At 42.4% G+C, this 18,470-nt stretch overlaps 1 protein-coding gene across 1 annotated transcript in view; it reads left to right on the forward strand.

Moving 5' to 3' along the window:
• LOC124606398 (phosphatidylcholine translocator ABCB4-like) overlaps window positions 1–18,470 on the forward strand; it is a 185,553-nt gene that overhangs the window by 17,845 nt on the left and 149,238 nt on the right. Inside the window, exon 4 of the mRNA XM_047138379.1 lies at window positions 10,010–10,171. Within this exon, the coding sequence (XP_046994335.1) occupies window positions 10,010–10,171 (162 nt within the window). The remainder of the gene's footprint in view (window positions 1–10,009; window positions 10,172–18,470) is intronic.

The raw sequence follows: 18,470 nt of genomic DNA on the forward strand, positions 1-18,470 counted from the left end.
TCTCGAGTGGACGAAAAGCGCTGACCAGTTAGGAATTTCTTCTGCTTTGAGAATAGATGGAAGTTCGAGGTAGCCAAGCCTGGGGAATAGGGTGGATGTTCCAGCACTTCATAGTGCAAATCCTCATATATTTTATGGTACACAGTAGCAAATCACTACATGATGAATCTTAATAAGAAAAAATTGAATATCATTTGAAAATGCTGGTTACTAAAGAAAATTGAAATTGGTGTCGTTTTGTTCTTCCACAGTGTAAGTTAAGTGCCTGGTCAAGATATAGTCTTGTGTCTTACATGTTGCACATTGTATACTCTAGGATAGGAGAAGGATCCTAACTGCTCTTACTAACTAGATAGGATAGTAGAAGGGGAGTGCTTCCAGAAAGTAAATATGGAGTCACTGGCTGGGGCAAGGCACCATATGCCACATGGTGTATCTATGGAAGTACCACAGATCCCTTATCTGTCCGATTGCACCGCAAAACTACCGAAAAATGTTTCTGAGAGCATTTTCACCCTAGATTTTGCCTTGACTATACAGCGCACAGAATGTATTCTCAACTATTTCAACTCGTCAAACCACTTTCAAGTTCGTAATTCATGATGGACATAAGAATTAAAAAATATGTTCAAATACTCAGTGATAACAGAAATGAAAATAAATTTCCTTTTACTAGATATTTCACTTTCTCTGGGCTAAAGTACTCCCCGTAGGGTTTGCTAAAGTATGCAGTATGATCCAAACAGTGTATAGTAAGATACATTTCAAATAAATTCCCCATGGTGTGTCAAGTATCAAAGAACTATACAGGGTGGTCCATTGATAGTGACCGGGCCAAATATCTCACGAAATAAGCATCAAACGAAACGACTACAAGGAACGAAACTCATCTAGCTTGAAGGGGGAAACCAGATGGTGCTATTGTTGGCCCACTAGATGGCGCTGCCATAGGTCAAACTGACATCAATTGCGTTCTTCTAAATAGGAACCCCCATTTTTATCACATATTCGTGTAGTACGTAAAGAAATATGAATGTTTTAGTTGGACCACTTTTTTCGCTTTTTGACAGATGGTGCTGTAATAGTCACAAACATATAGCTCACAATTTTAGATGAACAGTTGGTAACAGGTAGGTTTCTTAAATTAATTTTCCCATTGCTCAAGGCACTTTACTGGACAGGTGCCTTGTCCTGATGGAAAGTGACTTTTTCTTCTTTAAGCTGAGTCTCTTTTCACGATTGCTTGCTTCCAGTTTCGTTAGAAGCTGAGAGTAGTATTGTTTAGTTATGGTTTTACCGTTTACAAGATAGTCAATCAACAGAAATCCTTTCGCATTCCAAAACACTGACGCCTTGATCAGTTCATCCGATGGTACGTCCCTGCCTTCTTTGGGGCTGAAGAACTGGCTTCTTTTCACTGCATTGGCTGCTGTATGAATTCGCGTGTGTAGAGGTGAATCCATGTTTCGTGCACTGTCACATACCGACGCCAAAACTCACTTCTGTTCTTCTTATAACGCAGCAAGCACTTTTCGGAAAGTGTCTTGTGAATGCGCTTAGGGTCAAAAGTGAGGAGAAGCAGCACCCAGCCTTGCACAAAGCTTTCTCATGTTCAATTCCTGCAAGATGTGGCCAACACGTTCCTTTGATATCCCTAGACCATTAGCTGTTTCACGCACCTTTTATCCACCAATGTTCCAAGATCATATCATGCCTTTTGCCGATGTTATCCGGTGTGCTTGCACTGTTTGGACGTCCTTCGCGTTGGTCATCCTAGACTCTTTCACGTCCACGCCCATTTCTTCACGGTGGAAAATGAATAACCGCCATACACATTTACAAGCCACAAGTGAATTTCGGTCGGGGTTAAACCTTCTTTTACGAAGAATTTAATCACTGCACGATACTCGACTTTTGTTTCCATATTCAACACCACGCGCTTCAGAACTGCTTCACACGACTGCCTTACAGTCAAATGCTACCTGGAATGACTTGAAGTTCTACGTGGCGCCTACTATACTGTGTTCATCATAAGAATAAACCTGATGTAAACATTACACCATGTATTCTTTCACGTTTGCTTGAATGTCACTGGATCATTCCGCTTGGAGCAGAAGCCAAGCTGTGTCCAGTACAGTCAAGTAGCATCATAAGGATACGTTTTACGCTGTGTTAGAAGCATATAGACTGATCGATGATGTGGGACAAGAGTTTTACCGACGCATTTAACTTGGACAGCGCTGGCCAACCAGCTGGTCCAACTAACCTGCAAGGATGTGAGCAGCTGCAGTTCAGAGGTAAAAAGAGAAGAGCAGAGAGACGAAATAGTTTCGAATGTCACTTAATTTTTAAAGAGAATGAAATAATATTCGGCAAAATTCCAGCATTACAGCACGCTTGTTAGGTGATCAAACGGAAAGCTTAAATCGCTCTCGTTCTCATCTAACATAGTATTCTAATTAGAAACAAGAATGATGAAAATTCTTAACTTAAACACATGGTAATTTTTCTGAGCAAACTACGTGTGATGCACAAGCATACTGTTAGGATTTCACCGTGTTGTTGAATACTGAAGCCAAATTTCATTTGAGAGACAATAATCTATGTTTGTCTTGACAATTGGAAGGTCGTGCAGTTCGTACATGCTTATCTCTTTCGGATCTTTTTACTGTCCAGCCGGATTTTAATAAATATTGTCTGACAGAATGTAACCTTCCTATTTAGATACATTAAGCTGAATAGTTGATCTTATTTTTCCCAGTGCATTTGCAGTTTTACTTCTAGACAAAAATATATGAGGTCAACGTCGAACATTTAGTCTCTCATTGCCAATTTCGTCTTAATAATTTTTTTCTGCTGCATCTGCTTTCTCTTTCTGTTTGCTACTTCTGTGATCAGTTTTATGCATACAGTCCAAACTTTCTCTTCGGCAACTTAATTTCCACCTAACAGTTTTCGAAGAGGGATAGTGAATTTTATGTTCTCGAATAAAAGGGCAAAGGGACTGCTGTTGAGATTGGCTCTTACATTTGAGTGCGTAATTTGACGAAAAAAAAAGTGTATGATTACCAGTTTCATTCGTGCCAAAGAACTGAATAATTACTCGCTTAGCTACTCTATCCTACATTTGAAATACGAGATTCGTAATATAAAATTTTGCTAGAAGTCTGACTGATCTAAAATCAGTTGCTCTTCAAAATAATATGAGAGGTACTCAATAAGTAATGCAACACATTTATTTTCTCGGCCAATTTCACTTGAAAAACGCGCAATTTATTGTGGGACATCGTGAAATATTCCCCATGTTTGCTACATGTGTGATATCTGTATACAGGGTGAACCATTGATCGTGACCGGGCCAAATATCTCACGAAATAAGAGTCAAACGAAAAACCTACAAAGAACGAAGTCTAGCTTGAAGGGGGAAACCAGATGGCGCTATGGTTAGCCCGCTAGACGGCGCTGTCATAGGTCAAACGGATATCAACTGCGTTTTTTTAAAAATAGGAACCCCCATTTTTATTACATACTCGTGTAGTACGAAAAGAAATATGAACGTTTTATTTGGACCACTTTTTTCGCTTTGTGATAGATGGCGCTGTAATAGTCACAAACGTATAAGTACGTGGTATACATAACATTCCGCCAGTGCGGACGGTATTTGCTTCGTGATACATTACCCGTATTAAAATGGACCGTTTACCAATTGCGGAAAAGGTCGATATCGTGTTGATGTATGGCTATTGTGATCAAAATGCCCAACGGGCGTGTGCTATGTATGCTGCTCGGTATCCTGGTCATCATCCAAATGTCCGGACGAGTTTCGTTCTTTGTAATTTTTTCGTTTGATGCTTATTTCGTGAGATATTTGGCCCGGTCACTATCAATGGAGCACCCTGTATATTATACTATCTGCCTGATATAGATAATGGTATTGTGTATATTACTTTTGTCACCAGTTGGTGTTCCCAAAAGTGTTCTTCGCGCCTAACAAATGACCATAAAGAGCACCTGACCGTGACGACACTGCAGGAAAACACCTGTTTGTGGCCGGCCGGCCCGCGGGAGATGGGGCACGTTTGCGCGACCTGTTTAGAACGCACCTCCGTCACAGATGCCATTTTGAATGCAACGCATAGCGCCGCCACCTACCGGAACTTGTGAATTCCGATGCTCAAATCCAGTAAAAACGCGCTTGATGTGGATAGCTACTGGCCCATCTGCTTCACCAACTATCCTTGTGAGCTGCTGGAACGTATGGTGTGTCGGCAGTTGGGTTGGGTCCTGGAGTCACGTGACCTACTGGCTCCATGTCAGGGCGGCTTCCGCCAGGTTCGCTCTACCACTGCTAATCTTGTGTCCCTCGAGTCTGCCTTCCGAACAGCCTTTTCCAGACACCAACACCTGGTTGCCGTCTATTTTGACTTATGTAAAGCATACGACACGACCTGGCGCCATCATATCCTTGCCACATTGTATCAGTGGAGTCTCCGGGACCCACTCCCATTTTTTATCCAAAAATTCCCTGTCGCTCCACATTCGGAGGAGAAAGTAGGTCATTGAAATTTCGTGAGAAGATTCCACTGTAAAGAAAATTTCCTTTGTTTTAATGATGTTCACCCCGAATCCTGTATCATTTCAGTGATACTCTCTCTCCTATTTAGCGATAATACAAAACGTGCTACAATTCCACACCGCGCAGCAGTATTTTTTGAGGACTAACAAGCGTAGTGTAGGCAGTCCCTTTAGTAGATCCGTTACGTTTCTTAGTGTCCTGTCAGAAAACTCTTTGGTTAGCCTTCCCCACAACATTTTCTATGTGTTCCTTCCGATTTAAGTTGTTCATAATTGTAATTCCTAGGTATTCAGTTGAATTTACGGCGTTTGGATTTGACTGATTTATCGTGTAACCGAAGTTTAACGGATTCCGCTTAGAACTCACCTGGACGACCTCACACTTTTTGTTATTTAGGGTAATCGCAAATTTTCGCACCATACAGAAAACTCTTCTAAATCTTTTGCAATTTGTTTTGGTCTTCTATTGACTTTACTAGTCGATAAACGACAGCGTCATCTGCAAACAACCTAAGGCGGCTGCTCACATTGTCTCCTAAATCGTTTATACAGATGAGGAACAGCAAAGCGCCTATAACACTACCTTGGGGAACGCCAGAAATCACTTCTGTTTTTCTCGATTACTACGTACTGTGACCTCTCTGACAGTAAATCACGAATCCCGTCACATAACTGAGACGATATTCTATAATCAAGCAATTTCACTACAAGCCGCCTCTGTGGTACAGTGTCAAAAGCGTTTTGGAAATCTAGAAATATGGAATCAATTTTAAATTCCTTGTCAAAAGCACTCAACACTTCGTGTGAGTAAAGAGCTAGTTGTGTCTCACGAGAAAGACGTTTTCTACATCCGTGTTGACTGTGTCAATAGACCATTTTCTTCGAGGTAATTCATAATGTTCGAACACAAGATACACACCTCAAAAAAGGTCTTACATCACCTCGGTTCCGAGAGTACCAAAACGCGTATAAAAAATTTGAATAGAGATCAACATAAACATCATTTCCGCCCTTTTTATTGCTCATGAAAATCACACATTTTATGTTGTACCACAATACAGCTAGACCCTCAGAGATGGTGGTCCAGACTGCTGTTAACACCGGTATCTCTGATACCCAGCAGCACGTCCTATTGCATTGATGCATGCCTGTATTCGTCGTGGCATACTATCCACAAGTTCATGAAGGCAATGCTGGTCCAGATTGTCCCACTCCTCAACGGCGATTCGGCGTAGATCCCTCAGAGTGGTTGGTGGGTCACGTCGTCCATAAACAGTCCTTTTCAGTCTGTCCCAGGCATGTTCGATAGGGTTCATGTCTGGAGAACATGTGGGCCACTTTAGTCGAGCGATGTCGTTATCCTGAAGGAAGTCATTCACAAGATGTGCACGATGGGGCGCGAACTGTCGTCCACGAAGACGAAAGCCTCGCTAGTATGCTGCCGATATGGTTGCACTATCGGTCGGATGATGTCATTCACGTATCATACAGCCGTTACGGCGCCTTCCATGACCACCAGGCGTACGTCGGCCCGTCGGCCCCACATAATGCCACCCCAAAACGGCAGGGAACCTCCACCTTACTGCACTCGCTGGACAGTGTGTCTAAGGCGTTCAGCCTGACCGGGCTGCCTCTAAACACGTCTCCGACAATTGTCTGGTTGAAGGCATATGTGACACTCATCGATGAACAGAACGTGATGCCAATCCTGAACGGTCCATTTGGCATGTTGTTGGGCCCATCTGTACCGCGCTGCATGGTGTCGTGGTTGCAAAGATGGACTTCGCCATGGACGTCGGGAGTGAAGTTGCGCATCGTGCAGACAATTGCGCACAGCTTGAGTCGGAACACGACGTCCTGTGGCTGCACAGAAAGCATTATTCCACATGGTGGCGTTACTGTCAGGGTTCCTCCGATCCACATTCCGTAGGTAGCGGTCATCCACTGCAGTAGTGGCCCTTGGGGCGGCCTGAGCAAGGCATGTCATCGACAGTTCCTGTCTCTCTGTATCTCCTCCATGTCCGAACAACATCACTTTGGTTGGTGCACTCCGAAACGCCTGGACTCTTCCTTTGTCGAGAGCCCTTCCTGGCACAAAGCAACAATGCGGACGCGATCGAACCGCGGTATTGACCGTTTAGGCATGGTTGAACTACAGACGACACGAGCCGTGTACCTCCTTCCTGGTGGAATAACTGGAACTAATCGGCTGTCGGACCCATCCGTCAAATAAGCGCTGCTGATGCATGGTTGTTTATATGTTTGGGCTGGTTTAGTGAGATCTCTGAACAGTCAAAGGGACCGCGTCTCTGATACAATATCCACAGCCAATGCTTATCTTCAGGAGTTCTGGGAACCGTAGTGATGGAAAACTTTTTTTGATGTGTGTATCTTCCAAAATCCTGCTGCATATCGACGTTAACGATATGTGCCTGTAATTTAGTGGATTACTCCTAGTGCCTTTCTTGAATAATGGTGTGACCTGTGCAGCTTTCCAGGCGTTGGGTACGGATCTTTCGTCGAGGAAACGGTTGTATATGATTCCCAACTATGAAGCTATTGTATCAGCACACTCTGAAAGGAACCTAATTGGTATACAGTCTGGACCGGAAGACTTGCTTTTGTTAAGTGATTTAAGTTGCTTCACTACTCCGAGGATATGTACGTTACTCATGCTGGCAGCTTTATTCGAATTCTGGAATATTTACTTCGTCTTCTTTGATGAAGAAATTTCGAAATGCTGTTTTTAGTAACTCTGCCTTGGCAGCGCCGTCGTCGATAGTTTTAGCATACGCCACATACGACCAGAATATCTTCGGATTTTCTGCGCCACATACGACCAGAATATCTTCGGATTTTCTGCCAGGTTTCGAGACAAGTATTTCGCATCGAAGTCCGCGTTAAATTTCGAGCTTCTGTAAAAGATCACTAATCTTGAAGATTTTGCGTCCGTTTAAATTTGCCATGTTTTTAGTTGTTGCTGCAATAGTGTTCTGACCCGTTTTGCATAGTGAGGAGGACAGCTCCGTCGTTTTATAATTTATTTGGTGTAAATCTCTCAATTGTTGCCGATAATATTTCTTTGAATTTAAACTTCATCTGGTCTACACTTACTGGCACATTGTTAATTTGGTAGGAGTGGAGATTGTCTCTCAGGAAGGCGTCAAGTGAATATTTATCTGCTTTTTTGAATAGGTATATTATTCGTTTATGTTTGGAATATTTGGGGGTTGCAATATTCAATCTCGCTACGACAACCTGTGTTCACTAATACCTGTATCCGCTTTGATGCTCATTATTAACTCAGGATTATTTGTTGCTAAGAGGTCAGGTGTGTTTTCACAACCGTTTATTATTTGCGTGGGCTCATGAACTAACTGCTAGAAATAATTTACAGAGAATGCGTTTAGCACAATTTCTGATGATGTTTTACGCGTACCTCCGGAATTAAACATGGATTTTCGTCAACATATCGAGGGTTCATTATAGTCACCAACAACTATAACTGTATGTGTCGAGTACGTGTTTTAAATCAATCTCAAGTTTTCATTGAACCCTCCAGCAGTTGCATCATCTGAATTTTGAGGTCGGTAAAAGGATCCAGTTATTATTTTATTCCGGCTACCAAGAATGACCTCTGCCCATACTAATTCACCGGAAGTATCTACTTCAATTTCGCGACAAGTTAACCAACACGCCACCGCCAACTGTGCTTAGCCTATCCTAAACCAACGTTAAGGCCTCCATATTCAAGCCCACACTGAGATGTCACTACAGGCAACAAAACATTCGAGATCATGGTCAATGGAACACGAAATGACGTTTGGCAGCCGCTCACCTTTATCTCCTGGAAGCTGACGCCAATGCAGCAACAATACAGTGTGTTTGGTACAGAATTGTTAGCTCTCTACACCACTATAAAATACTTTCACACGCAGCTTGAGGTCGCAATTTGCAATATATACACATCATAAGCTTCTAACATTTACATTCCGGCAGAATAACGATAAGTGTTCTCCACGACAATATAACCAGCTAGAGGTTATCTCACAGTTTTCTACGAACATCCGACACATTTTTAGTCCGAATAATTTTTTGCGGACTGTTTATCAAGCATAAGCACTGTTACATAGACGGTTGACTTTACGCCCCTGGCCAAGCCCAAGTATGTGACACAGAGATTCATGATTGGCTGGGTGATGATAAGTCGAACTTAAGAGTTCAAGCTTCTTTGAAGTTCCAGCCTCAGATACTCGGGTAAGACCTAGCCGTTTGAGCTAGCACCACTCCGCAGACAAATGTTTTAAACTGTGCATAGTCTGTGCCACCCGGGCGTTAAGGCGTTGGTAAAACTATTCTGCAGTCTCTGGCTAGGAGTGGAGACGGATTGCCAACAGTGGGCCCACACATGTAAGCAACGTCAGTGTAGTAAAATAGCATGGCATGCGCACAACACCAACAAGCAGCTTCCCTGATAACGACGGAGAGATTTGCACATATACAAACACCTATGTCGTCAGGTCACAGCCCCCCCTCTGAAGGGCAACGTTACTTACTAACCGTTGTGGACAGATTTACATGTTGGCAGAGACGATTACAGTTGATAACATATCCACCGAGACTCTAGCGGCTGCAATTATTATTGGGGTCTCACTGCATTTACTATTGGAATCTGACAATATGGAAGCTTGTTTAAAACTGCTGCAGTATGCCAACCACTAACACCAATTAGTCATCTTCGTCTGCCAGAGTGTTCTTCAGTCTTGCAATAGTATTCAGTTCTTTGTTACCTTGCTATGTGTTGACGCTGTCGATATCTTCTTGAGATGATTTTGTTGATAAATGATTATTATTTCGACTGATATTTTACGACACCAACTGTTATCTTACAACGATTTACAACGATATTACCATATTGCACCACCTGTGCTCGTTACGTGGCACTTTTCCAAAATTAAATTTGATTGAGGACTTAGATTCAATATTCATATTTTTCCCTCTTAGAATTTTGTCTTTACACTGTGAATTATCTCCCTATTCATGAACATACCTCTACATTACTCATATCGTCTCCACTCTGTGGTCGTCTGCTGCCTCGACGACATCTGACTGTCTCTCACTATTTTTCACTGTTCTTGACGTCAAATCTAAAAGATGTCTTCCCAGGTGAAGCTCTGTGTACCAGCCCTAGATCATTTGCGCCACTTGTCACGTGTCATACTGTGTTTCTACACACAGAACAAAAATAAATGCATTATTCTTTCAATGGTTTTGATTAGTGAAGGGTTCTTTCTTCTAATCATTCTACTACATACTCTGTTGTTTGACGTCAGGATCACTTTATCTGCTATCTTAGTGCTACAACGTTTACTTGTTTGTCACTGAATCACTTGGAAGCTGTGAATAATACTGCTGCCTCTTCTCTTTCGTCCAGAGGTACGCCACCCCGTTGTCGGGCAACATCAGCGACGACGTGCGGAAGCGGCTGGCCATCGCGCGGGCGCTGCTCACCAACCCAGACATCCTGCTGCTGGACAGCTGCTTCTCCTCCATGGCGCCAGAAGTCGAAGGCGCCCTGCTTAGCGCCATAACTGAGGTGCGTCTGCTCTCATTGACTCGGATCCAACTGTTTGCTATTAACCAGCAGATCAGATCTGTATATGGGCCAGAGTCGCGATTAAGAAGAAATCACAGAGTGTACATACGAATGCGTGGTATCGTGGAGACATGACTGAATAAAATCGTCTCTGGCTTCCAGCCACATCAAGTGGTTGTAGCTACGTCAACGAGCTTTCGGCCAAGTGTTCCTAAGCCATTGTCAAGTGGTAAGTGACTGACAGTGGCCGACGAGCACTCGACCCGATATGTAATCACTTGATGTGGCTGGAAGTCTGCTACAATTTTATTTACAAATTATGGGTTGTTCCTGTATTCACTCCACTTTATACTTGCACCGGCATACAACGAAAATTTACAGTTTGCAGTGACAGTGTTCAATAACGGCAGTGATACCCCCCACGGTGGTCATCAATTTGAGTAACACAGGGGAAGTAACTACTTTCAGCTTCAGTTTTCGATACTTATACATTTCCAATTTAGTTAATTTCAACCGCAAGGAATGCTACCTCGTCTAAATCACAAACTTAAACTTCTGTTTCAGTCAACGATGAGAAATATATTTTTAAAAAACTTAGACAGAGCCCAACAGTATCCAGTGTTGACTAAAAATTCGTCATATCGCTTATTATACACAGTTTGGTCTTATTTTTATCACTACCTCCTATCCGTTATGTCTACTTCACGTAGCACCGAGTGAGATGGCGCAGTGATTAACACACTAGACTCGCTTTCGGGAGGGCGACGGTTCAAATCCGCGACTGGTAATCTCCGTGGGTTCCCTAAATCGCACAGGCGAAAACGAGGATGGTTCTCACGAAAGCGCAAAACCAATTTCCTTTCCCACCTTTCCCTAATCCGAGCTTGTGTTCCGTCTCTAAAAACCTCTTTGTGGACGCGACGTTAAACACTAATCTTCCTTCCTTTAGCGTCATATGGCTGATAATGGACGTTGCGTGATGTGCCATGTTGAAGGAGGTACATAGCCTTAAGTGGGCTGACAATTGCTCACTTTTGTCATGACGAAAGGAAGGTACTTTATTGAGTTGATAAAAGGAAGCATCATGGAGCAAAGGATTAATATTTCGGAAACGGCATTCTTATATTAACTATTCGCGTGCCACTGAGATGAAAGTCTGTAATGGGTAGAGTAATGGTACAGGTGCGAAAAAAATGTCATGGTACTTTCAGAACAGATCATATCTGTGACATTTGTTCCGTTAGTTATTTACATGTTCTGTGGACAACTTGCTGCAACATAAAACGTGTCAGTACGTCTACAATTAAGATGCATTTTCTCTGTGGACGTGCTCTCATTACACAACTGAAGTTTTACTTGATTCGTAAGTTTCAGTAAAATTTAATAAATGGAATGCAGCCACAGACTGGTAATTATCTATTCAAAAGTTCCTCTAGATAAAAGGAGTTGTCAAACCAATTATTCTAATTTATTCAGAAACAGTTTTAATTTTCTGCCAACAGTTTCAGTTCTCGACCAAGGCGGTCAGAAACTTTCCTGGTTGCATATTTTGCTGACGTAGAATTTATGAGCAAAGAAAATTAAAAAAAAAAAAATACGGGAAATGAAGCAAGCAGAAGAGAATTCAGACGTTTAAAAAATAATATCGACAGAATGTACAAAATGACTAAGCAGGTGTGGTTAGATGACAGATGTAAGGATATGGAAGTATATATAACCAGGGGAAAGATAGATACCGCCTATACGAAAATTTAAGAGGCCTTTGGAGAAAACAAAAGTAGCCGTACCAGTAACAAGAGCTCAAATGGAAAGCCATTATTAAGCAAATATAGGAAAGCTGAAAGATGGAAGGAACGTGTTGAAGAGCCGTACAAGGGAAATAAACTGGTAGGCAATATTATGAAAAGAAAAGAGAAAGTAAGTGAAGAAAATTCGAGGAACAGTGGGCAGAGCACTGAAAGACCTAGATAGAAACAAGGCCCCTAGAGTAGATGTCATTCACTCAGAACTACTGAGATTCTTGGGAGAGCCAGCGATTACAAAACTCTTCCATCTGGTGTAAAGATGTCTGAGACAGGCAAAATTCCCTCAGTCTTCAAGAAGTATTAAATTATGCCAATTACAAAGAAAGAAGTTGCTGACAGGTTAACGAACTATCAGTTTAATGCCATGATTGCAAAATAGTAACAAGAATTCTTTACAGAAGGGTTGAAAAACTGGTAGAAGGCGACCTCGGGGAAGATCAATTTGGATTCCGAAGAAATGCGGGAACATGCGAGGCAATATTGACCCTACGACTTATCTTAGAAGGTGGGTCAAAGAAAGGCAAGCCTACAGTTATAGTATTTGTAGACTTAGAAAAAGCTTTTGACGATGTTGACTGGAATACTCTCTTTGAAATTCTGAAGATAGTAGAGGTAAAACACGGGGAGCGAAGGTCTATTTACAGCTTGTACAGAAACCAGATAGCAGGAATGAGAATCGAAGGGAAGCAGCATTTGAGAAGGGAGTGAGACAGGGTCTTAGCCTATCCATGATGTTATTCAACCTGTACATTGAACAAGCAATAAAGGAAACGAAAGAAAAATCTGGAGTAGGAATTAAAGTTCAGGAAGAAGAAATAAAAATTTTGAGGTTTGCCGGTGACATTGTAATTATGTCAGAGACAACAAAGGAGTTGGAAGAGCAGTTGAAGGGAATTGACATTGTCTTGAAAGAAGGATGTAAGACGAACATCGACAAAATTAAAACAAGGAGAATGGGATGTAGTAGAATTAAATCAAGCGATGCCGAGAGAATTAGATCGGGAAATAACATGCTACAAGTAGTAGATGGGTTTTGCTATTGGGTAGCAAAATAAATACATGCGGATGCAGGCTTTATTGAAGAATTGTATTGATGGTTGGCAGTGGAGTCGAGACATCGCGTTGTCGCAATATTTCCTCAGGAAACTAGTCGAAATATTGCGACAGCGCGACACCACGGCTGGGCTCATGACTACAGAAGGTTTCATCAAATCAAAATAACTGTGGCCGAAATAGACTGAATATTAAATACAGATGGGCAATAACAAGAAAATCATTTCTGAAAACGAAGAATTTATCAACATGTAATATAAATTAAAGCCTTCTCTCAAGGTGTTCGTCTGGGATGTTGCCTTGTACGAAAGTGAACCATTGACAATAAACAGTTCACAATAGAATATAAGCTTTTAAAATCTATACCTACAAAAGAATGCTGAAGATTAGGTGGGTAGATAGAATAACTAATGAGAAGGTTGTGAATCAGACTAGGGCAATTAGAAATTTATAGCGCAAATTGAATAAAAGAAGACGCGGGGTGTGACACCGATGCACGGTGGAATGATTTAGCAGCAGCATAATTTGCTTGAATTTGCGCACGCAATGCCCTAATTGCCTAACTTCAGTGCTACTTATCTCTGAAACGATGCAATGTATCTAATGTTTGCGGAACAACAACAACAACGTTCGCTCAGAAAAGCCTCGCAGGTAATGATGGACGATACTTGGTTGGCACACTGGACTCGCATCCGGAGAACGACGGTTCAAATTCGCTCCAGGCCGGGATGATTCCTTTGAAAGGGCACGGCCGACTTCCTTCCCCATCCTCCCCTAATCCGATGGGACCGATGACCTCGCTGTTTGGTCCCCGCCCCCAAATCAACCAACTTATTAGAATAACACTGCTATTGAGTTGTATCTATCAAAGATATAATACTTGCTGTTGTGCCAGACGAAAGTACACCCACCACTATAACGGTGGTTTGCTCAGGGACGAGACTGAGTGGAACTATAACACATAAATATTAGTTCAGTTTATTACGATGTACATATCATTATTTACTTAAGTCGTAAAAAATATTTCCGCAGGAGTGTTCTGTGTATTTACAACTGTCTCAGTATTAAAGCAACACTTGATTCAGACGAATTTACAAGGCTCTTCACTGGAAGTATAATCGATATAATGTCGTCTTGATCAGTGACTGTGAACTGGGCCGAGCGTTCCTCAGCTCAGCCGTACCTAGACGATCGATTGCGGTGGAGCAATGAAGCTCTAGGAGGCATGGCTATGCCGGCGTTTCACTTTCGTCGGTGTGGCATGCTGCGATCATTCTCTTATGTGGTTTCACTGCGAGGTGCCAAACTTACTTTGCACTCCGTTCTGCGGAGGACACCACACCACACTACATTCTCCCCTCCCCCTGCAAAATCCACACCGTCGTCAGGTATGGCAGATGCACGTGACGGCGGTGAGGTGGGGCAGGGGAGAGGGGGGGATAGGAACGGGAAAACCAACTGGATAAACCGATATTTGTTCTCTGTTATAACAGGTGTTTTTCTGTTGTTAATAACCGAATAAAAAACCAAATCCATAGCAGTAGCGCTAAAATTTTTCGTTTGTAAAGAAATCTTTTTGAAAACTAAGTGATTTTTACTTGTAAAATGTGAATTGGTTTAAAATATTGCGTTATTGTAGAAAATGGGAAAAGCTATTAGTGTTTTTAAAATAACAATGCCAACAGAAATGAGAAACAAACACTTGGTATAAGAATTAGTACAGCATTGCTGAGGCAATAATGTCTCTGTTTCTGTGTGTTGTGGACTAAGATATGCATGTACCTGCAGTGGTCAAGACTTGCCCCCACTTGGTCTATACAATAGTTTCCTGCAGTCGTCGCCGCCGGCCGAAGTGGCCGTGCGGTTAAAGGCGCTGCAGTCTGGAACCGCAAGACCGCTACGGTCGCAGGTTCGAATCCTGCCTCGGGCATGGATGTTTGTGATGTCCTTAGGTTAGTTAGGTTTAACTAGTTCTAAGTTCTAGGGGACTAATGACCTCAGCAGTTGAGTCCCATAGTGCTCAGAGCCATTTTTTTGCAGTCGTCGCCATACAGCCGTTGTGTTGCAGAATGGCACCAACCCTAGCCTGGAAATATTTTCACAAAGTGATGTAGCAGAGATGTATGGTGTTTCGTTTGCTTGACAATATTAACCATTTGTTTGCCATTTCTGCGAAATAGTTAAAGAGGAAAGATATTATGGTAACAATAATAAATTAAAGACTTAATAACAGTTCATTCATAGTACCCAATAAAAACAGAACATAACTGATCTGCTGCCTGTGTCTACATAACATATAGTGCATCCAGAATACTGTGGCTGGTAGATGTGCAGCTGACAGGGTACACATGGGGAGAGCGGTAGTGGTGGGCGCCGCAGGCAGGTGCTGTAGGGGAAATGCCGAGCGCTGGAGGGGAAGTGCCACTCTAAACTGAAGCCTACACCCCCACTTTTCGCAAATATTAAGCGGGGCCCCTTCACGCCCACACTTACATGGGGACCATTCAAAAAGATATGTCACCTCTTCTTTGGTTAGTATCTAGAAATAATTCCACTGAAAATGTAGCAGTTGTAACTTTATGAGAAGTATCACGATTGGGGAATTTTGGGTAAGCCCTACACATTTCTTTTGTTGTTAAAATTTGCTTCTTTTGCCAAAACTCAGCGGAGCTTACAGTCACACCTAACTAACATGTCGTGCAGATGCAATTGCAAGAGAATTTTGAAACAGTACTTTATTAAGTGAGAAACTGAGGAAAAGTAAGGAAAGCATTTTATGAAAAAGCACATCCTGGTACAAAATAAACGTAATAACTTCACTTACGTTGTATTAGAGCCCGTAACACTTCTCGTTTCACCAGATATCGATGGCCCTTAAAAATCACATTCTTTCATAGGAAAAGTCTGCAGTTAGTTGAATAATGTGGTAGATAATGAAGTTTTGCATAATAACGATATTTCTAAATGCTCTCCTCTATGTGTGCTATCATTTGTCAAAATGTTATTTCCATATCTCAAACCTTTTATGAAATACGAGGAATGTTGTGGATATTTCACTCTTGTTTTACCGCTGGCTCGGCGCGATCGCAAATGAGTGTGCTAGGTCAGATCAAATTTCTCGAGATTGGTGACAGCTAGAGACAACCACCCAAGGCTGACGAAAAATTCAATATGTTAGCTAAATTTGCATGTAATGTGCACCAAACGCAAAATCATAGCGACCTCTATTTTTCATTGCAAACTGTTTCGAATTTATCGCAGTGTCTTACTTCCACGTAAATATCATAATAACAACCACATGATGGGCACATCGTAATGAACCTAACATACACTGAAGAGGCAAACAAACTGGTACACTTGCCTAATATCGTGTAGGGCCCCTTCGAGCATGCAGAAGTGCTGCAACACAACGTGACTTGGATTCGATTAATGTCTGAAATAGTGCTGGGGGGAACTGATACCATGGATCGCACACGACTGTTCATAAACCCGTGAGAGTCCGAGGAGGTGGAGGTCTCTTCTGAACAGCACGTTGCAAGGCTTCCCAGATATGCTAAACAAAAGTTCATGTATGGGGAGTTTGGTGGTCAGCAGAAGCGTTTAAACCCATGAGAGTGTTCATGGAGCCACTCTGTAGCAATTCTGGACATGTGGGGTGACATATTTTCCTGCACAATGGGTATGAATGGATTGAGTAGATCAGACAGGATTCTTACATATGTGTCACCTGTCAGAGTCGTATCTAGACGTATCAGGGTGAGGCGTGAGCCTTATATCGCTCCCGTCTAGACCCTGTGTATCGGGAGAATGACTCTTGCATGCACAGTGACAGATGGCCTGAAGCAGGTTCAGTCGAGTACGTAGTTCTAATTTTCATCTGCCAGAGCACAGCAGTGCACAGAGACATTCAAGAAACAGGTCAATAGAATGTTCTTGTGAATTGTTCTGCTTATTTTCTGAAGGCTTTTTCGTTTATTTATGTTTGTATGGTTTTGTATATGCTTTTAGTAGTGTGAATGATATGTGAATGTGGTCTAAAATAAATATGTAGATCATTGGTCTACCGATGAACGCTGTACGAATTAGCGAGAGTAATTATTAAGGTAGTGTGAATGCAGACGATGGGGAATTTTGTATCATAATATGTTAAGTAAGCTTATGGTAAAAGGAAAGCTAGTTCGAGTGCAAACGGAAATAGTTAATAACGTAAAGTATAAACGAAATATCGCCGGCCGAAGTGGCCGTGCGGTTAAAGGCGCTGCAGTCTGGAACCGCAAGACCGCTATGGTCGCAGGTTCGAATCCTGCCTTGGGCATGGATGTTTGTGATGTCCTTAGGTTAGTTAGGTTTAACTAGTTCTAAGTTCTAGGGGACTAATGACCTCAGCAGTTGAGTCCCATAGTGCTCAGAGCCATTTGAACCATTTGAAACGAAATATCAGAATGCTAAATATTTATTTCGGGAAAAAGTACAGTTCGAAAGTGTGTTATTTGTTGATTAGTCATGAAAAGCGCGGACTAACGAGGGAGAATAATGTTTTTCTATAGGCCTTAAAGAAAATTTACCAATCAGAACCGAATATTCTTCGCACGTCTTTTCTCTTGGAGATATAAAATGCTTACAGCAGTCTATGTAGTCGGAGCACAGCATTTCAATTGCAAGATTAACACGGGCTTGGCCGAGAACGTGTACATTATCAAGGTTCAGGATATACCGAAGTTTTGCTAGTGTTTCCACATTTCATTCAAAATTAAGACCTTTTCCCGATTCTTGGAATAATTACGTTGTATGCAGCCTGGTGCGAGTTGCAGTACGGTAGGTTTCTGCTCGGCTTTCCTACCGGCCATTTGCTGTGAGTTCACTGGTAGGAGCAGGTGAAGGACGAAAGGAACCGCGTCGCCGCAAGGTGTCCCATATCACTACAACCGCACACGCCCCACACCACTACAGAGACTCCACCAGATTGAACAGTCCCCTGCAGACATGCAGGGTCCAAGGATTCATAAGGTTGTCCCCACACCCGTATATGTCCATCTGCTCTATACAATTTGAAACGAGACTCCTCCGATCAGGCAACATGTTTCCAGTCATCAACAGCCGGCCGCTGTGACCGAGCGGTTCTAGGCGCTTCAGTACGGAACCGCGCTGCTGCTACAGTCGCAGGTTCGAATCCTGTCTCAGGCATGGATGTGAGTGATGTTCTTAGGTTAGTTAGGTTTAAGTAGTTCTAAGTCTAGGGGACTGATGGCCTCAGATGTTAAGTCCCATAGTGTTTAGAGCCAGTCATCAACAGTCCAATGTCAGAGTTGACTGGTCCAGGCGAGGCGTAAAGCTCTGTGTCGTCAAAGATAAACGAGTGAGCTTTCGGCTCTGAAAGCCCGTATCGATAATGTTTCGTTGAATGGTTCGCATACTGACACTTGTTTTGGCCCAGCATTGAA

This window comes from Schistocerca americana, chromosome 3 (assembly GCF_021461395.2).
Source record: "Schistocerca americana isolate TAMUIC-IGC-003095 chromosome 3, iqSchAmer2.1, whole genome shotgun sequence".
NCBI classification, from domain to species: Eukaryota; Metazoa; Arthropoda; class Insecta; order Orthoptera; family Acrididae; genus Schistocerca; species Schistocerca americana.